Source organism: Pongo abelii, chromosome 5 (genome assembly GCF_028885655.2).
Source record: "Pongo abelii isolate AG06213 chromosome 5, NHGRI_mPonAbe1-v2.0_pri, whole genome shotgun sequence".
Classification (NCBI taxonomy): Eukaryota; Metazoa; Chordata; class Mammalia; order Primates; family Hominidae; genus Pongo; species Pongo abelii.
Genome location: NC_071990.2, coordinates 124,745,416 through 124,771,156, shown reverse-complemented (window position 1 = coordinate 124,771,156; position 25,741 = coordinate 124,745,416). Strand labels below are relative to the sequence as shown.

At 34.1% G+C, this 25,741-nt stretch overlaps 1 protein-coding gene across 1 annotated transcript in view; it reads left to right on the top strand.

Moving 5' to 3' along the window:
- Positions 1 to 25,741, top strand: part of TRDN (triadin) — a 428,350-nt gene that overhangs the window by 256,173 nt on the left and 146,436 nt on the right. The window contains 5 exon segments of the mRNA NM_001372516.1: positions 1,394 to 1,426; positions 1,549 to 1,575; positions 3,649 to 3,675; positions 13,115 to 13,162; positions 22,965 to 23,012. Coding sequence (NP_001359445.1) covers positions 1,394 to 1,426; positions 1,549 to 1,575; positions 3,649 to 3,675; positions 13,115 to 13,162; positions 22,965 to 23,012 — 183 coding nt within the window.

Below are 25,741 nucleotides of genomic sequence, written 5' to 3'. Positions count from 1 at the left end.
ATAAGTTGCTCATTATACCATCCTTATTTAATTAGAAGCCTGACTAACAAAATTGTATACTTGAGAAATTGATGTGATGACCGTAGCATTCTATGACACTCTATATTTTTAAAATATAGTTTGTAGAATTCTTTCAGCATGAACATATTCTAGTCTTCAAAATCTATTCATTAAATAAAACTTTAAGAATCTTTCCATTCTTCTTCTTTAAAATATCAGATAAAAATGTGTGTATGTTAAAGTATTTCTTGAAAATCTTCTTTTAAATTAATTTGACAAGGTTGTCAAGTCAAAATAAATAAGAAGAGAAATGTAGATGATAGCACTTCATATAAAATTAGTGCTTGCAAGTCTTACAAAATTAGTACTTATTATAATGTAAATGTCAGCTTAATCTTGAGAACAAAATAATGCTTTGTCTCATACAATATTGACAAAAGTAGATTCCAGAAACGCTATATAAAGAGGACTCCAAAAGGAGCATTTGTCCTAAAAGCAAAGCAAATGTTTTACCCTGAAACTTCTTTTTCTATTTTAGTGTCTTAAATATGCCTCACAAAGCCTTTGTCTTAGCTTAACAGCTATTTCTTCCATGTAAGAAGATTCTTAGAAGAGGCAGTCCACATGAAATGTGCTAATCTTCATCTTTCTGAGAATTATTTTAAAATAGCTGCAATAAGGTGGGGTGCTGTGGCTCATGCCTGTAATCCTAGCACTTTGAGAGGCTGAGGTGGGTGGATCTCTTGAGCCCAGAAGTTTGAGACCAGCCTGGGCAACATGGTGAGACTTTGTCTCCACACACACACACACACACACACACACACACACACATACACACTACAAATCTGGCTACACGTGGTGGTGTGTGCCTGTAGCCCCAGCTACCTGGGAGGCTGAGGTTGGAGGATCAGTTAAGCCCAGGAAGTGGAGGCTGCAGTGAACTAGAATTGTCACACTGCGCTACAACTTGGGCAACAGAGCAAGACCCTGTCTCAAAAAAACTAAGCAATTTCTTAAAAAGCGGTAATAATTATCTTTTGTACTTACTATTTTGACTCAAATTTATTTCATATTGATCTAATATAATAGAAAATTTAATTTTTTTCACCCTTTATGGATTCTATTTTATTTTTCTGGTTTATCATCTGTAAAAAATTCAAATTCCTCTAATATTCGGAATATTTTGATGCTGCCCCATAAGGAAACTCCTAAGATAAATGGAAGAAAGAATTATTTTAAGTATACAATCTTAGCCTTTTTATGTAAGCTATTATTAGTTGCTGCAATCTGGCATCAGCACATGCATGTTTCTTTGTGTTAAAACAGTTAAGTTGGGATTCATAAACTTTAGAATAATAACGATAATGATAATAACAATAATAATATGTTTCAGAACAGGAAAAGAAAGAAAAACATGTGGAACCAGGTAACTGTTTTTAAATTCCTCTGTTCTCACAATTTCATAATATTATTTGATTTGCAATTGAATACTTAATTGCACTTGAATGACATAGAATGTTGATTTTTTTTCTTTCCTTTTCGATACAGCAAAGTCACCAAAGAAAGAACACTCAGGTGAGTAAGACCACTGCTGCTGGACTCCAAATACTGATGTCCAGTGTTTATTAATGCTGTAGCCTCAAACAGGTGGTAAGGCAGCGCCAGTAAAGGGTGGGGAGTGCTTCCATCTCAGTGTTTTTTCCAAGTTCTTGACATGGACATAACATCAATGCAGTTTTAGAAAATGAAAGCCAAGTGTTACACCCTTGCTCCTCAGTGTGTGTTCTGTGAACTAGCAGCATCAGAATCACCCAAGAGGTTATTAGAAATGAAGGATTTTGGGCCCCACTCAAGACCTACTGAATCAGAGTCTGCAACTTCACAAGACCCTCAGTGAATTCATCTGTGCAGTATTTGCAAAGTACTCTTTCACAGTTTAGTGTAAAAGCAAAACAAAACAAGAACAAAACACTTTTTGTAAATGCATTATACATTGCTTTGTTTTTAAAATACGGAATAATCACTTCCAGCAAATATTATCTCCTTATTCATAATCTTACTTAATAACATTTCCTGAGTGCTCAAGGGGGTTGCAGTGAGAGCAAAAGTAGATTTTGCCCAAAATATATTTACATTCTGATGAGAAAAAAACTGATTGAGAGTCAAACAACTAGACAAATAAACCTATCAACAAAAACTAAAAGTGCAGTTGTTGTGGATACCAAATTATTGTCTTGAAGTTTTCTAGCATTTAACCTCCAATTAATCATTTCAAATGAAAATTTCTGAAACCATTTATACTTCCATCATTTAAAACTATCACCTCTTGATTTCGCCTAACTCCTACCGAAGGAGCTTCACTGAGTTATTTAGTATTGTGTGTGCATGTGTATATAGGTGATCATAACCTTATGTAATACCTATCAGTCATTCTTCCCATTTCATTTTATTTAAATGGAAATATCATCTGCTCAATCTTATTTAAATAACCATGCAAAGGGGCTCAATTGTAGTCCCACCCTACCACAAACTATGGAAAACTACAGATTTGAATCCACATTTATTATTCATTTTTAAAGATTATAAAATACCCTGAGACAGCCCAAATCTGTTTTAAGTGTCTGTCCAATTACTTCCCATAGCATCATTTTCTTACTTTTATAACATTTCATATGCTGTTAAAATCGTATTATCTTTTCCCTTTTCTACGTTATATAGTCAGAAATTAGAAGAAGCCGACTGTTTTTTCTCTTTATTCCCAGAGCACCTATTGTAATGCCAGGACACATTGGGCACTTGATGATGGCTTATTGAGTGAAGGAAGAAACACCAAATAGAATAATTACATATTTATAAATTTAAAAACTGAAGACTTTAAAATAATTTACAAGATGCAATAATTGCACATTTCAGCATTTCATATTTTCACAGTATTTGACCTTTGGGAAGAAATGTTTTGTCTACTTTACAGGGAACACCCTATTGGTTCAGAGTTGCATTTCCTCAAGCGTAACACATCTTCTCACTTAATGTATGTAAGAGGAAACCTAAGATAGTGCATGCATTATAGAAAGATGGAGAGACATACAGAATGACTACTGGTGTAGCCAGTTTTAAAAATTTTAATAGTTAAATATTACTGTCTAATATTGAACCTGACAAAATACAATAAATTGCTTGAACTTATTATCTATTTATTTTAGTGTGTGATTACAATGCAGCAACTTAGCCGTAATTAGCTGTAGTTCAAAAATTAAAACCATCAATTTGAATAATTTATGAAGTGAACTCATTCTTTTCACACTATTTTATAGACTTTGAGGAAAATGCATTTGCCTGTATATAAAAAAATGAAATCCTTGGATAATTAAAAATGGAGAGCAACATGATTGATTTGTGAATGAACATTCTGTGTTGGGAGAAGTATGAATAACATACAATAAAATTCTATAATTCATGGAATATATTTGGATTGTATCAGAAAAATGGCACAGTATTATATTTTCCTTTTCTCAGATCTTATTTTTCTTTAGCTTCCAATATTATACACACAATCTTTAAGCAATTAAGATAACCTTAAAATTATTTTGGAAAGAGATAAGCAGACTTGTAATTACTGTTGACCTTATTATTTCTTGTCATTAACAGTTCCAAGTGAAAAACAAGTAAAAGCAAGTATGTTGAACAAAATTTTTAAAGAAGAGCATATTTGAGCAGCTTACTCATTTGAATTTTCTACTATAGACTATGCTAATGCTAATTTTGAGAACGGCTTACCAGCTTTTTGGTATGATTATTTGTTGTGCTGAATATGCCATATTACTTATCCCCATCTTTTCCGTGAATTCATTCTTATTAAAATTTATCTATAGAGCTTTCATTTGTTAATTTGGCCACATCATAACCCCTTTGTGAAGTGTTACATTTTTATTTCTCATTTTGCAGTATAATAAGTGAACTCTTCAGTACACATCAGACTGAATTATCTTAATGATTAATCAGTTATCAAACCAGTAGGCAACCTAATTTGCCTACTATGAATATCTTGTCTCTAATGAAAGGTAGCCCCTCAACATTTTCTTAACCATTGCTCTTGGAATGTGGCAATTCCCTTTTAAGGTTTCTATTCTTGGATTATGAAGTATTAACTGATAACCATAACATACCGTGGCATTTGCAGCAATGGTAACTTTGACACTATGCTTAGGAAAAAATGTTGAGAAATGTTGATATTTCTTAGTTTGATGAAGTACCTGACTGTTATTAATAAAAGTTATTTTAAGCATAATAGAAAATATTTTGTCTTAGGAAGAAATATATAAGTTTGTATGTTGGATTTAGGTCAGTCCTCAGTTCTATGCATGACATCAATGTGCTTATACATTTTTTGAGAGGTTAGAGGTAAACAAGTACTGGTGATGCTACTAATACATAAAACAAATGCATATGTTATTTAGTGCTGAGGGTTTTTTTTTGTTTGTTTTTGTTTTTGTTTTTGTTTTTGTTTTTTTTGATGGAGTCTTGCTCTGTCACCAGGCTGGAGTGCAGTGGCGTGATCTTGGCTCACTGCACCTCTGCCTCCTGGGTTCAAGCGATTCTCCTGCCTAGGCCTCCCAGGTAGTTTTTGAGACATATTATGTCAGTAGATACATCAGATAAAAATTGAAAAATATATTGAGTAGCTTGGTAGGAATGTCTTTTTTTAAAAAAATATTACAGTTTGAAGTATACACATAGACATTAAGAACTTTACAAGAGAGATTTAACATGAATCTAAAATTCCATTTATATTTCCATGAAAAATTTTAGTTAAATGTAAAGCTGATTGGAACTCTATATTATGGAGTCTTTGCTATGCTGATACTTAGTCTGTAGAAATGCATAATCAAGAAAATATGTCAAACAAATCTGATAATTTTGTAGCACTGGGAGAGAGCTTTAGATTGAAGATTGCTCTGAAAATGAACATCTTCTTCCCAGAAAAATGTGACATATAGATAAAAATATTCATTTGCAATAAAAAAATCTGTAAGTTCTGCTATCTATGAAACAGACTATCCAATCAGGTTTTGAAGAGATCAGCATATTTTGCAGGAAATTAGCAAATTAGCTTGCCAAATCATCTTAAACCCAATATAAGTTTCATAGGAGTTAATATTCTACTCCCTGTACGGTTGAAAGATTTGCACTTGACATGGCCATTATCCTTCAACACAAAAGTTAATTTGACATAATTCACAAACTGCTTAAATTATCTGATAACAAGGTGACCAGCCATTTTCCCAACTAAAAATGTATTTTGGCATTGAAGTCATACAGCAGGAGAATTTTTACTCAGCTGCTACATACAGCAGGCAACTTATAAAGTTAATGCCTAAAATGACAATTACATATCATTACAGATACTACTGAAAAGCCTTTAAATTATCCATATAGTATGGTGCACATAGTTTTCTGTATATAACCTGCACATTTGGGATATGATTTTACAGTATGTTAAGTTGTGAGAGCAAATAAGAGTGATAGAGATAGATGATTTAACATAAACTATGTATTTGTGTGATGCAATTCCATAATTTTTAAAGGGATAGATGAGATTGACAGGGTTAAAGTCAATCCAAGAAAAAAGTAAAAGGGGATTTGTCATTAATACTGGATTAAAGGAAATAACTGGAAAGTGGATTGAGTTTGTGGTATGGGATTGTTTACTCTAGGTCCTGAGGAAACACCCGAAATCACTGTAGGAAAAATACTGGAGGACATGGACAAGCTTGGGACGTACATCAACTTCAGAATACAGCACATACTAGTCCATTTTCACACTGCTGATAAAGACATATCCCACATTGGGCAATTTGCCAAAGAGGTTTAATGAACTGACAGCCTCACATGGCCGGGGAGGCCTCACAATAATAGTGTAAGGCAAGGAGAGGCAAGTCATGTCTTACATGGATGTTTGCAGACAAAAAGGGAGCTTGTGTGGGAAAACTCCCATTTTTAAAACCATCAGCTCTCGTGAGACTTATTCACTATTATGAGAACAGCATGGAAGATTTGCCCCTATGATTCAATTACCTCCCACTGGGTCCCTTCCACAACGTGTGGGAATTGAAGATGAGATTCAGGTGGGGACACAGCCAAACCATATCACAGAGTCTCGTAGTAACATGAGCTTCAAGAAAATGAAAACCTTTCAGATTACTGGTGCAATGCTAAAGAAGAGCACTCCATGCTTCCACATCGAAAGTTATGTGTCAGGGTGTGGTGTGGATGAAGAAAGTGTACCTTGGGCTAGGCAGGGATGCTGAACCTAGACTGATAATTTCTGCAAGTCAGCAAAGACTCCTTTCTTTATCACAGTGTAAGCAAAAATACCTCAACACACCCACCTCCCCTACCTACATTCCCCACCATGTGCCTCTCCACACATTGGATAGCAACACAGAGGTTGACAATAAAATTAGTCATTTCCAAGCATGAAGAGGACACAACAAGTAGATGTGTATACTGTAGAGTGCTTCACGGCTTTAACACTGTATATATGGTGAATCTTCAAGAAGAAATATAGTAGACATTGTTTACCAGATGTATGTGACCACATCACCCCTTTCTCTTTCAATGACCACATCAAGGATCATTATTTTTCAGAACCTTGGGTAGCACTGTCCCAGGTCACTTTATTCCACCTCAAGGACCTTAGGGCTGGGATCATGTATTCCATATGCATGGTCAGCCAGCCAGTGGTCAGTTTGAATTTTGAGGAAAATAACCACTGAAGCCCAGGATAAGGCCAAAATATAGTCATTTTTAACTCTGAATCTAATAATCAGGCATTTTTCACCCCTTGATTTTAGCATTGCACAGATTGGGTGTTATGTTCAGCCACCAAGCCTGACTATATTTATCTCCTTAACCACACTTCAGTGTCTAAATGTGTGAGTCAGATATCTATCATCTAATCTACTAATATACGTCAAGATCATTTAGGAGACATCTGTATGCAGAATTTAAAAGTGAAGTCCCATTGAATTTATTCAGTTATATATGTTAGAAGAATATTTGGAGGCAATTGCTCTTAATAAAATTGCATGGTTTTTTTTTTTTTTTGACTCAGTTTAAGTACTGTAGCATGGAAATGGCAAAAGTCTCTGGGAAGATCTATAGGCCTGAACCAACACGCTTGATATAAAATGAGTTGTCTCTAGACCACACAGTGCATGCCAAATATAATCTTGGTTGATCTATGTATGATCTTAGTCAGTTAGAACAGTCTTGGTGTACTATATTGTCCCAGAATAATTATTACTTGCACCTCTTTTCACTTGCTCGGTTTTGTATAATATATTATATAATTACTAATAGTGTCACAGCTGGTGCTGCCAGAATATATTCAAAACAGCACTCATACAGCACTAGAATGATGATTTTATGAGGTTTAAGTACCAGGAAAGGTAAGATGTGAGAGACCGGGGACTGCCTTAGGTGGTAGGGTAAGGCATGCTTCTTGTTTAAAACTATGTGTAAAGATGAGGTTGGTGTCCTGAGTGCCAGCCCCAAACTGAAAATGCCATGGTTCAGAGTCCAAGAATGTTCATCAAGGTTGACACAAAGAGCTGGACTGATGAATACTGACTGATGAATACCTAGAAGTAAAATCTAGGTTCAATTAAGACATGAAGAGGTAGGGGAGAAAGGGACAGGGTTTCAAATGGGAAACCAGAAATAAATTTTAGTATTTAAAAGTGACATAATGAACACAGCAACATGGCACTATAAAGCATGGCTGTTGAGATCAGGGCTATGTGTCCTAAGTGTTAGTAATAAAGCAGCCCCCAGATATTGTATTATAAAGGGTAGAATGGTATTGGTGTAGATATAAACAAATTTCCCAACAGGATGGAAAAAAAGAGACTTAAAATACATCACACTTGAGCAAAAATCTGACATAAGAAAAAGCAGCCGTTTCAGAAAGTCAGAGTGTGGATAGATTATTTTTAAATGTTGCGGATATAGCTGGCATTCCATACAAAAATATAATTTATTCTTATTTCATACAATTCTAAAATATCAGTTCCAAATGGTTCAAGAACTTAAATACTAAAGGCAAAACATGGCATAGTTTTTTTTTAACCATAGGAAAATATACAGTTTCTTGAAATATGGGAGGATTTGAAAAACTAGATGTTCAAAATTCTAGTCGTACATTTAATAGCTGACATTTTATTGTATTAAAATTATGATCTTCAATTTATCAATAAATGCAATAAAGAAAGATAATGGACAAGGCACAAACTTGTAAAAATACTTGTAACATATTTAAATAGCAAGAGATTAATAGCAAAAAATAGATGAACAACTCCAAAAATTAAAAAAAAAAAGACAAAGACCTTGATAGACAATGGGCAGAAAAAAAAAAATGGGCACTAGATATAAGACTGCATTACAAAAAAGAAAAAATGCAAATGTTCTATAAACGTATCAAAAGATGTTTAACCTCTAAGTAATAATGGAATTGTACTTAAAAGTACAAGATAGTATTTTACATGAGACTAAATTTTCAAAATTAGGGAATAGGCTTATTCTGGTGATGGTAGTGATACGGAGCAAAAGAAACTCTCCCATATGCTGCTGACATGAATGCAGAATTTAGGGAGAAAAATGTGTCGTTTATCTAGGGTACATGCCTAGCCATTTCACTTCTATGAAAATTATTGCACATGTGCAAAAGGAGACACATGTGCAGGAATGTTTGTAGCAGAATTATTCAGAAAACACAAAACTGGACGTGACCTAGTGTCCACTGGCAGGAGAATAAATCCATAGTTTGTAGACCAAACATTGGAATGCTAGACAACAGTTAAAGTTAATCAACTACATCTACTCATATCAACATAGTTATATCTCAAAAAATCACACAAATTAAATAATACAGTTTAATTTATATAACACTAAATATTATAATTTAATTTAATTTATGTAAAATTATCTTCCCTTTATTTAGAGACAAATACATGTAATAAAAACCCATACAGAAAAATAAGGAAAAATTATTACAAAATATAGAACAACTGTAACTTCGAGATAAGCAGGCAGTGCTAGTAGGACAAGTAAGAAGTTTCAAAGGCCTTGGCGATATTCTATTTCTTAGGTGTGCAGGAAGTTACAGAGGTGAACATTCTTTATTGCTATTCATTAGAATGTGCACAAATGTTATATGCCTTCTGTTTATATGATATCTTTCACAATAAAACAGGTTTAAAAAATAGAGAGTGAGAGGATAGCAGTGTTGACATTGAGTGTAGCAGCTCTATGCTACACTCAGCTCTATGAGGTAGCTGAAAATGTCACATAGAATTGAAGGATGTGGTTGTCTGTGGCTCTAAAAAGTGACATGAGACATTGTGAAAGCATCAGTGAAGGAGAAAACTGATGAGGGAGGAGATCGAAGCAATACTGGCAAGAACAAAGGCCTTGACTTGGCTAAAGGAGATGAGATCCAGAAAAAAATATGGAAAGATTGGTACTAAAAAGGGGCAATCACCTTTTGGAACTGGAAGGAAAAGTGGATGAGTATGTGCTGGTGTGGTAGTGGAACAGTGATGTAGTTTAGTCTGCCCCTATTTTCTCTATGAATTTCTCAACAGCAGCTTACTTTTATGTTGTAGGATGTTTAAGGAGGGAAGATAATATTTTAAACATTTGTTAAGAGTATGAGAAAGCAACTTTATTGGGTCTGTGGTAATATTACTGGCCAGTGCTAAGTGATCTCATAAATGTGATCCACATTTGAAGTGAGGTCTGCTGCAGGGTGGGGGTCTTCCTTCAGCTTCGATGACTGCTCAGGTGGTGGGCATAAAGTACATTTGGTGTTTTGTCAGACATAGTGGGTTGATTTGTGCCTCCCACCAAAAGATATGTTGAAGCTCTACCCTGGTACCTATGAATGTGACCTGATTTTGAAATAGGGTCTTCATAGATGTACTCAAGTTAAGATGAGATCATGCTGGATTTGGGTGGGCCCTCAATCTGATGGCTGGTATCCTTAAAAGAAGAGGAAATTTGGGACACACAGACGCATACAGAAGACTGCCACATGAACATAAAAGCAGAAATTGCAGCAATGCAGCTTCAAGCCAAGGAATGCCAAGGGTTCCTGGCAACTAGCAGACTCTAGGAGGAGGCAAGGAAGGATTCTTCCCAAGATCCTTTAGAGGGAGCTTTCTAGGGTCCTGCCAATGCCTGAATTTTGGACTTCTAGCCTCTAGAACTGTGGAAAAATATATTTGTTTTGTATTTATCTACCCAATAGTTTTAAGGCAGTCCTAGGAAATTAATACAGCAGATGACTATAACAACAGAAAATACGTGAGCGATTTAACTATGGCTCATTTATGCATAAGCTTGGTAAGAAGTAAAGTGAGGATATGAGGAAAATCTTGAAAAATGAGAAAGTGGCAAGAACAAGGAATGGAAGTATTAATGGGATCAGATACCGTATACTGGGAGTTCTTGTGTAAGTGAGCTCTAAAGAGAAAAAATGGTGTCAAAGAATAGAATTTTTAAAATCAAAGTTCTGGCAGTAAAGGAAAATTCTGAGGGTACAAATATAGTTGGAAATTACCAGAGAAGTGGGGTCTCGTTTTCTGAATTGAGGAGGCCAAGGAGGTCAGAGATCATGTAGTTGTATGAGTTGTGTATATCAGTGACTCCCAACCCTGGCAAAATGTTAAGAGTATCTTGGAAGTCTTAAAAATACACCAACACTCAGGGCTCATGCCAGACTCATTAACTTAGAATCTCAAAGCTCTGTTGCCCACTCCAGATATCTGAATATCATAGGCTTAGAAAAACTCCCCAGCTTATTCTAAGGTGCAGACAGGGTTAAGAATGATTCTTAATAATATTCATAGTAGTAGTACAGCGGATGATAACTGTGTGCAAAAATAGTCAATGAATGTCAGGATAGGCCACAAGACTGGTTGATGACAACAATGAAGAGGAGTAGAGACTGGTGCAACCTGATAGCATGTACTTCAAAAGAACTGGAGTTTGGAGGAAGCAAGGAGATAATCTATGAAGAGTAAGGAGAAACAAAGAGGATATAAATATGCATTACTTCTATACACCTTGGTATGTGGAGGATGGAAAAGCAAGCATTCTCCATTTTAGAAGACTACCATTCGGAGGGGATACAGTGGCCTTAGTGAGCTAGGATTTGATTAAAGGAAGAAAGTAAAACGAACATTCTGAGAAGAGGCTGAAGATACAGGAGTGAGTGCTGCTGATGGACAGAGGACACAGAGGAAGGGATTTGGAAGTAGGTCAGCTTCTAGGAGAAATACAGAGCCATATGGACTCTGTTTTCTGCTAGAAGGCTGAAACTCATGGTAGTAACTGAGGTAAGTAGGGAGGGGACTCACAGTAGGAATAGTCTGGACTGATTCATAGGGGAAATTTGGTAATCAGTTTCCAAAGTGCGGTCTGAATCAGGAGCCTAAGCATCCCCTGGGAGCTGGTTAGAAATGCAGGTTCTCAGAATGTGCCTCCGACATACCGAATCAGACCTTTTGCGCTCAGCATCTGTTTCAATAGCCTTCCAGCGTGAACCTGATGCATGCTTAAGTTTAAGAGCCATTGATCTAAAGTCTTTACCTGGAAGGTATAAAACAGCCAGGAGTCTGTTCAGTCTTGAAGCTCAGGGTATTGAGATAGCTCGAAGAAGAGGTTTATTTATGTCACTTCTTGCCTAGGTTTAAATTGTGACTCTTGGGGCATCTATCATTGTGGAATTAAAACCTGAAAGTGACATGAAGATCTCCTTCTGATGTCTGATGTCTCTCAAAAGCCAGGGTTTTGTGGCACAGAGAGGATGAGGGGTGTAAAGGCTCACCTTGTTTGATTTGGTTGTTCTCAGAGCATCAGTGCTGAGCATATATGGGTGAAGGGTGATACAAATAAATACCAATAAGAATAAAAATAAGAATATATATGACCAAGGGGAACAACCTCAACTAATCAAAAGTTTATAAAATGAGTAAATAAGACTTCATGAAAATTCACGAGCTTATTATTGTTATAATTATTTTATTTTATTTTCCTGTGGACTAGAGAAAACTTTGACTTTAACTAGCTTTGATTTGTGGTCCAATATTCTGTCCTAGCCCCAGCCGTTCAGATTATGACTTCAGGGCAGCTCTCCTGTCTTCCACTCTAAGTATTTAGAGAAACCCAAAGGCCACTTTTCATCATTTTATTCTCTTTGTCTCTCTTGAAGAAATATTCAAATGAAATTTTCTATAATATTACAGCTAATCTTTTACAATGTAAAACTAGTTCATTGGGGTCAAATATTGCTTGCTTGCAATCAGTATTAAACAACTTTTAACAGACTCAATCATGATTAAAAGCTAAACAAACAAAGAAGCCCTTTTAAATGCTCTTCCCTATAATTCATATGTAACTTAAAATTTGTAGACTATGGCCGGGCGTGGTGGCTCATGCCTGTAATCCCAGCACTTTAGGAGGCTGAGACGGGCAGATCACCTGAGGTCAGGAGTTCGAGACCAGCCTGGCCAACATGGTGAAACCCCATCTCTACTAAAAATACAAAAATTAGCCGGGCATGGTGGTGGGTGGTTGTAGTCCCAGCTACTTGGGAGGCTGGGGCAGGGGAATTGCTCAAACCTGGGAGGGAGATGTTGCAGTGAGTCGAGATTGTGCCACTGCATTCCAGCCTGGGCAACAAGAGCCAATCTCCATTTAAAAAAAAAAAATGTAGACTAATAAATTAGTATCCCATTGTATTGAATGTGGCCTTAATTTTAAGAACCATTGATCTAAAGTCTATGGAATAGGCCACCTTCTTTTATGGTCACTACCTACATTTTTAAGATAATAGAGTTGCACCTTGGAAGGGAATTTCTTTATTGCTATTTAAGGAAGTTTATTAATTGAAAAAAACATATAAGCACTTTGTATTTTGGCTTTCTCTACGGCTTGCTTTGCTCTCGTGTGCAACATACATTTTATCTTTAATTTTATTCTCAATTGTATAAGATGTGAATTTGGCATCACTAATATCCACTTCTCATTCCTTTAATATCTGAACTTGCAGAAACTGAACAAGCCAAAGAAGAGATTGGTGCTGTTTCAAGTAAAAAAGGTAAATGCAGCTTAAAGATAAAGATGTCATAACTATAACTTATTTCTGCTAAGGTTTCTAACAATGTATTGTTTTGTGCTTAGAGAAGAGCTCTATTTATTGATTTTACTGGTTCGTTGATATAGAAACAAACCTATTTTGCACGAGATTTTATCATTACTGTTCTAAAGCCTATAGTTTTATTCCTTTAGGACCATAAGTTAAAGCTAGTTATGCTAGTCAAATTGCAAGTTAATTTTGAAAAATTATAGAAATGTAACTGTTTAAACTCCATAGGATCCCCAACATCTGGAGAGCATTCTAGTACAACATACTGCCTTAAGAGATTAGGAATCGAACAAATGAAACTAACTAGAAGTACTCGCATGAACAAGATTCACTTTGTTCGAGAATGGTATAAAATTATGAAATGTATTAGATGAGATGCTGACTTGGAGACATTTTGCTTTAAGAAATATATTGGGAAGTCTGAAATGAAGTAAATAATGTAGCCAATGTCTTTGGAAGTGTATCAAGAGACAATTTAATAAGGCTATCCTCAACATACACTTATGCATACACACACACAAACCTACACACATACCCTTACACTCATACTCCACTAAAACCACTTCTCCTAAAAGACTATTTTATTGCACATACTTTATAAAGAAAACATATAACAGGATTGTAGGGAGATATAAAATATATATGACACATATTCACATACTCAATCCCAATGTATACATATGAATATAAATGAATACAGGAATGTAACTTAATATCTAATATAAATTTATGTTTATTGATAAATACAATATAAATTAATGTCAGCTATTCTATAAATTAATTTATTGATTATTTTATATATACATAATCTCTAAGGGAAAGCAACACAAATTAGATAATGAATTCTTTAAGAAAAATATGAACTGTATTTGCAGGTAATAATTAGAAGCAATTAAGTTATTGAGTTGTTCTCATTGTTCAACTCCCACTTATGTGTGAGAACGTGCAATGTTTGGTTTTCTGTTCTTGTGCTAGTTTGCTGAGAATGATGGTTTCCACTTTCATCCATGTCCCTGCAAAGGACATGAACTCATCATTTTTTATGGCTGCATAGTATTCTATGGTGTTCAACCATTGTAGAAGACAGTGTGGCAATTCCTTAAGGATGTAGAACCAGAAATACTATTTGACCCGGCAATCCTATTACTGGGTATATATACCTAAAGGATTATAAATCATTTTACTATAAAGACACATGCACATGTATGTTTATTGCAGCACTATTCACAATAGCAGAGACTTGGAACCAACCCAAATGCCTATCAATGACAGACTGGATAAAGAAAATGTGGCACATATCCATCTTTCTTTTAATCTCAGAGGTAGTGTGTCTCCTTCTCTTCAAGACCAGTTTCCCCAGTTTTTCCTTCCAAATCAGTCATCCATCCCATTTTGTGGTATCCTCCTCTTTCTTGTTACTGGCATTGTTCCTCATCTTGGAAATGTTTTTTCTCTGATTCAAAATTACTTCTTTTCCTTGATTTACACCTCTCTCTCTCTCCCTGTCTCTCTCTCTCTTTGTCTCTCTCTCTCTTTCTTTCTATCTCTCTACCACTTTATCTCCTTCCCATGTTAGCCAGCTTTCTGAATGCTGGAGTCCTAGCACTGCCTCTGGCCTTCCACAAAGACTAAGCTCCTGTCCCTACCATGCCACTGAAGCTCCAGCCAATGCTGATGACATCATCATTGCTAAGCCAACAGAACCCTTCCACCCTCATGTTACTAGATTTCTCAGTTGCATTTATCACTTTGTCTCGTCTCCAAACTTCTCTGTTGTTGGGCTACCATGACAATATAGTCTCCTGGTTCTCTCCATATGGCTGGCCTTTATTTCTGGCTTCTTTGTGTTTTTTCTTTCATCTGTTGCCTCGTAATTGTTGGTGTTCCTCATAATTCATTATTAATCCTCTGAACTTCTCATTCTGTACCATTTCCTTTTGAGATATATCCGCTCTCAAAGTTGAAACTCTGCCCTATATCATGAAGTTTTTTCAGTCCTGTGTCCCCATCTCAGTTTTTTAATGAATTTCAGTCTTGTATGTGTATGTTCAACTGCCCAATAAATATCTTCAAATTCACCATCACAATAGCTAATGCATGCTGGGCTTAATACCTAGGTGATAGGTTGATAGGTACAGCAAACCACCATGGCACACGTTTACCTATGTAACAAACCTGCACTTCCTGCACTTGTACCCCGGAACTTAAAATAAAAAAAAAAAAAATTAAAAAAAAATCCCCTTCACGGCCAGGCTCAGTGGCTCATGCCCGTAATCCCAGCACTTTGGGAGGCCGAGATGGGCGGATCACGAGGTCAGGAGATAGAAACCATTCTGGCTAACACGATGAAACTCCGTCTCTACTAAAAATACAAAAAATTAGCCAGGCGTGGTGGCTGGTGCCTGTAGTCCTAGCTACTCGGGAGGCTGAGGCAAGAGAATGGCGTGAACCCAGGAGGCGGAGCTTGCGGTGAGCCGAGATCGGGCCACTGCACTCTAGCCTGGGCGACAGAGCGAGATTCCGTCTCAAAAAAAAAAAAAAAAAAAAAAAAAATCCCCTTCACATTAATCTTTCTTAACCTAAACTCCTCATTTTCTCTTTCCAACGTACTGTTTCTGTTTCTTGAGCATATTTTCTCCTATTTGTAGCCATTACTACCATACTAATTCAAGCCTTCATTGTCTTCTACCAGAACCACTGAAATAACCTCATGCTGCCCTCATATTTTTATTTTTATTCCACTAGTATTCATCTAGTAGAACATCTCAATAGCCACAATAATTTAGTAAAACCGCAAAACTGAATAAGCACTTAAAATTTAATATTCTGTTCCCCTGTTTTCCATAAGATAAAATCCAAGCTTGTTAAAATGGCATATAGAGTGCCCCAAGAACTGGCTCCTGTATCCTTTTCCAACTTCATCTTTAGACATGCCTTGTTTTCTATGCTACAACAATCCTATAATGCTATGTTCATAATTCCGACTATGTTAGAAGACTGTAGGAAGATTGGAGCAGGAAGTGATAGCCTTGTGAACAGATTAAGTAGTTAACATCACCTGAGAATTGATGAGAAACCTCTGTTTCCACTTCCCACCATAATATGTATCCGGAGACTAAATTGATGCAGTATTTTTTCTTTCATAATTAGTGATTTATTCCAATGTTTCAGTCAATGATCTCTCCAGGCAGTACCTGTAAAATCTGAATAGATCAAGGACAGTTCTTATATTTCTGGCAGTATCTTATATTTTTGGAAATAATAACATTCTATCTTTGGAAATAATAGTTTATCATGCTACGAATGAGGTCTACCTCTCCGAAGTAATATGTGTCATATGAGGGACACTTCAAACGGCACAATATTTTCTTACCACTCCTCACTTCCTCACCACTATTCTAGCATACTTCTCCTCCAGGTAAGTCTCACTTCTCCATTTAAAAGTACCCACCAGGCTGGGCGCGGTGGCTCACGCCTGTAATCCCAGTACTTTGGGAGGCCGAGGCAGATGGATCACCTGAGGTCTGGAGTTCAAGACCAGCCTGACCAACATGGTGAAACCCTGTCTCTACTAAAACAAAAAAACAAAACAAAACAAAACAAAAATACAAAAAATTAGCCAGGCATGGTGGCGGGCGCCTGTAATCCCAGCTACTCAGGAGGCTGAGGCAGGAGAATCGCTTGAACCCAGAAGGCAGAGGTTGCAGTGAGCCAAGATTGCGCCATTACACTCCAGCCTGGGCGACAAGAGCAAAACTCCATTAAAAAAAAGAAAATTACCTGCTAATACTGCTAATAAAGGGCATACATCAGAGCCCCCATGGGTGATACGGAGAAAAAAGGGAGGGATGTCAATTGTATTGGAGAATTTGGGTGCTGAAGGAAAATTGTAGGGAAGAATAGTGAAATAAAAGCCTAAAACTACAAAAAACCAACGTCCCAGCTCCCAGTTTAGCTAAAGAATAGCCCTAATCTGGGCATTACATACCAAGTGTGTTAGCTGTTTTGTCTCCTTTACATTAGTTTTTATTTCTGAAGTAGTGAAATAAGAATCTTTTTTTTTTCTAAAATACACTTCTACAGAAGTAGAAAAAAGAGAATTTCTTCACTCAGCGCTAAAGGATATTCCAGATATCTTGTGGTAAAGAAAGAGAAATTGATGTTGGTCTTCTTCTGACTCCAAGCAGTTAAAAAAATCACTTACTTAGATGAGCTGTTTATTTCTAATGTTTGTTCTTCATAGAATTAGAATTGATGAATTTTACATTAGAACCAGAAATGAAAGGATCAACATTTTATGCGAAATGTCATCTTTTCTGTATAGATAATCAGCATTTCCAGTGACCTTTTCTGAGCAACAAAAAACATAGCACTTTAAGGGACTAGCCTTCTCTATTTAATATGTGTGCCAGGAATTATGAACCCATCATTGAAAAGAAAACTTGGTCTTTATATGTAAGTCACACTTCAGTTGTTTTCTGAGACATTTACCCTTCAGGGGATTTAATTAAAATAACTAAAAAAATACGTATTTCCTAAACATACTTATAATGATTACTCTGAATAAAAGAATTACGAATAAGAATACCTACCTATGCGGCTCTATTATAGTTACAAATTGTCAGTGTTTTATTTCCATGTTGATTTGAGACAGAACATTCACAGAATAGACTCAGGCACTACACATCTTACTAGCCTCTTATAGCGTACATTGTAAAGTGTAGCTCTAATTTGGCTTTCAAAGGTTTCTGCATTTGGTCATATTCTCTATTTTTAGACTATCCCTTATCTTCTCTCTGGAAATTCTCTGCTCAAACTACACTTCCTCTAGGAACATCTAAGTCTTTCCCACTCCTTTGTCTTTCCTCATATATCATTGGCTATACCTAAAATCTCCTTTTCCAGGAAAACCACTAACATTGAAACTGATCTCTTTTCTCTCTCAACTGAAAATATTTCTTATCAAGACATATCTTTTGTCAAGTGATATATTTAATTACAAAACAAATCTATATTAATTAATTATTATGTTAGGAACAATTCTAGGTGCTATGGTAAATGTAAGTAATACATTTCTAAGTATTCTATAAGTCAAAGGAAAAAGTGGAATTTTGGAGATCTAATGAACAAATGTATGATTAAAATTTATATGCTTTTAGAAACATTCATCAGAAAAGAAAAAAGGCTGAATAAAAGATAGCTAAGAAGTCAATATTTTTTAATTCATAAAATTAAACCCAAGGAAAGTAGAAGGAAGAGAAATAAATGAAAGAGCCGAAGCTATTTATTTAGAAATCAAATAGTACAACAGGAAAAGTCAAAATATTATTATCAATAAAATACAATAAAAATTATGATGCTTATGAAAATATATTAAGAAAAAACAGAGAAGGTACAAAATATCAATATCAGAAATAAAAAGGGATCATCATTACAGATTCTATAGATAATAAGCAAATAAAAGGATTTTCCAATAAACTAAAACATTTTAATAAAATTAAAATTTTAAATTTATAATTGTAATTCTATTCCCCTCCCTCAATTTTAACCAGATGGTTTCACTGGTGAATTATTTCAAACATTTAAGAAAAAATTAGCACCAATCTTACATCAAATTTTCCAGAGAACAGAAAAAGAGGTAATATTCTCTCATATGGGGTTAGAATTACTGTAATACCAAAACTTAACTAGAGCAACAACTATATATATATATATATACACACACATGTATATGTGTGTGTGTATAATATATTATATATATATTATATATATATAAACTTCTTGTAAACATATATATATATATATATATATATATAAACTTCTTGTAAACCTAGAGGCATAGGTCTAAACAAAATATTAGCAGATTAAGTCTGCTAGTATGTATGAAAGATAAAATGCAGTCAGGTTGGTTTAATTTCAGAAATGCAAGCTCAAAAAATTAAAATACACACAAATTCATGTAATTAGCCAGAATAAAAGGAAACTGTATTCATCATAGTAGATGCATTTGATATAATTCATCACAAGAATAGAAACTTACTTAATCTGATAAAACATCTGCAAAAACCATTAGCAAACATCATACCTAATGGAGGAAATTAAAGGTTTTCCCCCTGCTAATCAAAACAAAATAAGGATGTTTGCGATTACCACTTCTATCACACACCATAGTGGGTTTTCCATCCAGTGCAGTAAAATGAGAAAAAGAAATTGTAAATATGCAAATAGAGAAGTAAGAAATAAAACACGTTATTCACAAATGATATGATTATCCACTTAAAAAATTCAAAACAATCTATAGAGGAAAATTGCTACAACTGAGTGACTAGCAAGTTTTCTGCATAAAATGTCAAATGAAACATAAATTTAGTTTAGAAATCAAGAGCAAAACTTTGGAAGATAAAGTGAAAGATGACTACACTTTCTAATATAATAGCATCAAATCCACAAAATATCTTGACATAAATGTAACAAATTATGTATAATGTTCTTGAAGATCCCTTACATTTTAACATATTTGAGAAATTAAGGAATACAAAAGTCAATGGAGGGATATTTTATGTTCACCAATCAGATGACTTGATTTTGTAAAGATATCAATTCTCAAAATGATCTATTAATTCATCATAATCCCAGTCAAAATCCTAGCAGATTTCTTGTTGTTGCTATTGTTTTATTTAAATCGATAAGCTGACTTGATTTTCATATGAAAAAGCAAATGTCTAAGAATAGCCAAGACAACCCTGAACAAGATCAAACTGGAAGGTTTGTAGTAGTAGATATCAAGAATTATCTGAAACCCACAGGAGTAATTAAGACTGAGTGGTGTCCATAAGGAAAAAAGTGAACTTTTATCTCACACCGTACAGAAATAATAATTCAGTGGATTGTATTTCTAAATTTAAATGATTAAAAATTATAATGCTACCAGGAAAAAATGTGGAAAATTTAAAATATCTTATAACCGTGGTGGAGGCAAATCTTTTTAAATAGAATACAAAAAGCATTAGTTACAAAGGAAAGATTGATACATTGAATTTAATTATCATTAAAACTCCTGTTAACGTAAACCAGAGAGAAAAAAATGTAAGTGGAAGAAGACATTTACAGTATATGTATATATGTGTGTATGTGTATATATATATATATATATATTTAAAAAGACTCATTTTGAATATTACAAATGCATACAAATCAATTTAAAAAACATAAAGAAATTAGGCAAAAATCTAAAGGGGCACTCCACAGAAGAGGTTATCTAAATGCTGATAAGTATATGAAAAGCATGTGGCATTATTAGGTATCAGGAAAGACTTAAATTAAAGCCAAAATCTGATACTACTGCATAGAAAGATTGATATTTTTCTAAGAGACAATATTAGGATTTGTGCAATTTAAAAGACAACAGTTATTTTATTTTATTTTATTTTATTGTTACAGTGTAAGGGAAAGATATGAATTAAATTAGCCCATCCTTTCCCTACTTAGATTTCTTGTGCTTCCAGAATCCTATTGCTAGTGCCTGAAATTCTGGAGAAGTTGTAGCTATTATCTCTTCAGATGTCGCTTCTTCCTCACACTGTCTAATCTTTTATTTTATAAGTTCAATTAGATGTATGTTAAGATGAATTATATCTTCTATGTCTGTTAACCTCTTGTATATTTTCCATCTTTTTGTTTCTCTGGGGTGAATTCCAGGCTATTTCTTCAGATATGTATTTCTACATTGCCCTTTACTCCTTACTTATGTCTAACTCATCTATGAACAATTTTAATGTTATTTTTGTAGAAATTTTCTTTATTTTTCAAATTTAATTTGCCTTTTAAAGAAAATGTATTACAGCCCTACAATAAGATTGGAAGAATAAATACGAGTTAGCCTGTGAAAGTGAGATGATTGTGTTTTAGGCAAAGGTTAACAAAATAATAACAGCTTCTATTTAATGAGTTATATGGCTGCCACTGGGCTGATTTCCTTAAATTGTTTTCACTTAGACCGTAAAACAGCCCTTGTAGCATTATCTGCATTTTTAACAAAAAGAATAAGGCTCAAAGTAAAATAATGTGCACTCATTTTTGCAGTAATTCAGTGACAAAACTGGACTGTGCACTCTAAAACATTCATTGCTTCTTCTTCTAGGACACATAATCCCTTAGAATAACCAGAATTGTGGTTGCCCTTCAAGGGAATTTGATAATTTCAGGCTAAACTCCACAGTTCTTTTCTGATAATAAATCAGTTCTGGAAAGTCACCTCAGGAGTATCTTGGAACTTGTGCCTTTATTTCAGCATTGAAGGCCAACTTGCTTACCCCTTCCCACTGTCCTAACCCTCATATTGACTATAATCTAACAAAAACAGCAAAATAAACAGCATAGCATTCATTGGTATTTACCCTATAATATCTTGTGTTATGTAAGATTTATCTACAGGTGTGATATGTGAGGTTCATACATATTTATTTGCTTTTTAGTTTAACATCTTCCATGCTTCACAGTCATATGGTTTGCTCTATTTTTGGGTCATAATTGGGTAAAATAATAGGTTACTTTCCTGGAAATATAGGGAATTTTTTTCTAACCAGTGCATATTCAAATTTTTGGGTATCTGTTTTTTTCAACAGATATAATTAAAGGTGAAATTCACCTCGTTTTTTTTCCCTCCCTCCCTCCTTCCTTCTTCCCTTCTGAATTACACTGTCTTTTTACAAAGATCAGGACCAGTTACCTTATAGACATTTTTGATTGGTCTAATTATTTCTTCACAATATGGTTTAAAATGTTCTATACAGCCTGTATTTGATGAAACTGAAAGCTAAATCAGGCTTAGCTAAATTTCAGTTGGATACCTTGGAAATAATACTTTAGAGATGATACTGTGTATGCCACACGGCATCTCATCAGGAAGCACAAGATGTCTGGATGTCCTGATATGAATGAATGTTTCTAAGTTTCATGAATGGGTTAAGTTGGCTACAGACACATTTCTTCATTTTAAAGTTGTATTTTTTCTTCTTGCAGTTTTATGTGGGGAGATACTTGGGTGCAATAGCAATAATCAGTTCCTCATCAATCTTTCATTTAATGGTTACTAATGAACTCTGAAGATTTTCTTGAATCAGTTCTTTCAATGGGGTGCACCGATTCTGAATGAATCATTTGTACTGTTCTACTTTTCAACTGTCAGCTACTGTAAATAGGTAAACAGTGAATACTTCACTGAGAGCAAAACATCTTAGAGAAAGGGGTACAGGACCCAAATAATCCCCTTTTGGTTACTGATGATTTGGGATGGTTTCATTTAATATTTAAATGAATCTCAAGCATGACTACGCTATTTTTTCAGCTGATTAAGCCCTGTTAAGCATGAATATAAAGGAGCATCTAGTTGACATTTACAAGACACTAAGTGACTCCAACAATAACCTGGAATGTAAGTAGATTAATCATAGTCCTGTCAAGTGGAATTCTATGTAGAACTTGTTTATCAAAGCGGAGTGTAAAGGAATAAAGCAGATACAATTGTAGAAATGTAGGCAGAAGAATGCAAGGGATTATCACTTTTTTCTCTAATTCTTTAGATATAAAATCTGGTTTCAATTGCATTATAGAGAAATGAGAAATGTTTAAGAAGCTTCAAAATAACTTGTGTAAAAGAAAGATTTAGCATTGAAAGAACTCCAAAATGCTTTTTTTGAGCAGAAGCAGTATTTCTGTCTGGAACTCTTCTTTAAACCTTATCTTTGTTTTGCAGCTGTACCTGGAAAGAAGGAAGAGAAAACAACCAAGACAGTGGAGCAAGGTAAAAAAAAAATGAAGGAGGTTGACGTTATCTTCTTTAGAAAGACAACAACATGCGGAGGAAAGCACTGGATTCAGACAGGCGGAAGACAATAACCTTTAAGTCTATTACTCTTTATCACTGTCCTTGCATGTTTTTCTGTGCCAGGGAGAATATGAGACAGCAATCTGGGTTGGTCTTTCTTTTGTGTAACTAAACTTTGAATATCAGTTCCCAACAGGAAAACTCCACAAACTGTTTAATTACATCAGGGGACATGCTGAAGATTGCTGGGAATAAGACAATGATCCAGGGGAGCTGGTAGACATATTCCTATTTGATTTGTGGTTTTAACACGACCTTACTGATTATAATTTGAAAAATAAAGATGGGCCAATCCTATATATGCAAAAACTATTTCTGTTGCTTGAAAAAAAATGTAAAAGTTAAAATGAAGAAAAACAGCCAAAGTAGAGTATATTATGATATATACTATATTATGACTTTAACTATTCATTCACCTAAGAGGTCTGAAATTTCAGTGTTATAAATCATAATGGTATAAAATAGTTAATGCATTTTATTTTTATTTGTATAGCTATATCATAAATAGATTACTCCAGACTCTGCTTGGGAAAAATGCTACAGTACACTAAACTTAAAACATTTAAAGTGATGTGGCTTCTCTTAGAGCTCAAGTGTGCTAATAATTTTAGTTGTTGTTCCCTCATGTCTTTGCTCTTATATAATAATACTATATTTATTGTAATAAATTAAATTAGAACTTGCAATAATTTTGTCAAGAACAAAGTCTAAATGATTTCTCCTTCAAATTTGAGATGCAATTAAATGTATGAAATCCTAATATCAGAAGTTAAGATCTTTTGACATAAATATATCAAGAAAATCCTTCAATCCCTCACATGTCAAATAAGTAAACTAAGGTTAAGAATTCAGTTAAGTAAAAAGATCGGTTAAGAATTTATTTCCTTGGGCTTTTCAAAATAAAATCCCATTATAATTGCATGGAAAATGTTTTCCAATTTATTCTGGCTTCTGGGGACTCTGAAATTTTACAATTCAGTAGATGTTTCTGTTGGTTTCTTTTTGAAGAAGAGTGGAATTTTAGTTTCTGAAATATAAAGTGGGAGCACTGGATCCTAATTTCAGTGTGTTCATTTATGCATGTTCCTGAGTCTAAATTTATTTTTTTAAAAATAAAGATAATTATCCCTGACCTGCCCATCTGACAAGATGTTGTGTAGGGCAAACATGAAAACATATGTGAAAGGATATGAAAATGTGTAAACTTCTAGATAAGCATGTAACATATACTTAGGCATTTTTTCTTATAAAATCAATTTCAACACAGATGACATAAATTATCAAACTACTTTGATTTCATTGAGTTTTATAGCTTTCCTCCTCTAGTATAAAAGTGCTGATTACTCATGACATTCATAGGTTGTTTTCATAGCCACAGTATATCAAAAGAAGATTGACTAGAATATAAAACACCCACACTAATAATAGTACTGAACAGACAATTGATTTGAAAACAGATTGTTTCTTTCTTCTGATCATCACATTGGTGTCAGTTTCATTAATTCTATAATGTCTCCTCTAGTGGACAAGAGACTGGAAATGGTTCTTAGAGATATGATCTTACTCCTTCAGATGATTTTATAATTTTGTTTACTAAAATCTTCTTTTATCGTATCAAAGCTTAGGCTCTTGGATTGTGTGAAAAAAATGAGTTTCTTTCAATGGCTATTTTTATATTGACTTAGTAAATCATTTCAATTTTAAATATTGTATGACAATGGCCTCATATTTTTCAACCATAACAATCATAGGAAATAATATATTTGGATATTTTGCATATTTTATGATAGTATGTCTATTACTAGTAACTGATATGAAAAATAGATATTTTGTGCTTTTAATAAAGTAGTATGAGAAGAAGTAATAAATAATGACATTCTATAAATTTTCTCATATTATTCTAATAGTTATGCATAATGCTTTAAGACTTGTATACTTTGCTTTCTTATGTAGTTTTTAGCTATTTTCAGAAGTATAAATAATCTATTATTAGTTTATAATTCATTGAAATATAATTAAATCCTTTTCAAATATTTATTTTTATTTGTTTAAACATGTGGACTTTATTTAGAAAAATTATATCATTTTTGTAACTCTTAATGGAGTTTAAGTACACTTTGTGATCTGAGTATAATTGTGCATATTGAATCTCTGGACTTAAATATTTATGGATATTCCAGTATCTCAAAACTAAGTTGAAAGTTTTATTACAGAATAATGTAGTGTTCAATTCTCTTAACAATTAAAAATCACTTCGACAGTCAGTTAAGTAGAAACATGACAAAAATATTTTTAGGAGATTAAATAAAATTTGTCTACTAACCATCAAGAATAAATTTTAACACAGTTAGTAAACATTTTAAATATAAAGTTGGAGTGTGTTGATCATAAATGTATCAGAGTTCACTATAATAAAATATTCAACTTTGCCTTAAATTAAGGAATGTTTCAAAATTCATAAATGGGCTAATTTGTGTCCCCTTGAAGAGTTTCTTTCTTTGCTTTTGATGCTATTCTGTAAACAATGGTTCCCTACATAATTGTAATAGTGTTTTACATTGTCACAACACCAGGCAAAACCCAAGTGCTATTGCAAGCTTTGTAAATCTATCACTGTCCTCATCCACCTTATCAGATTCTTCTCT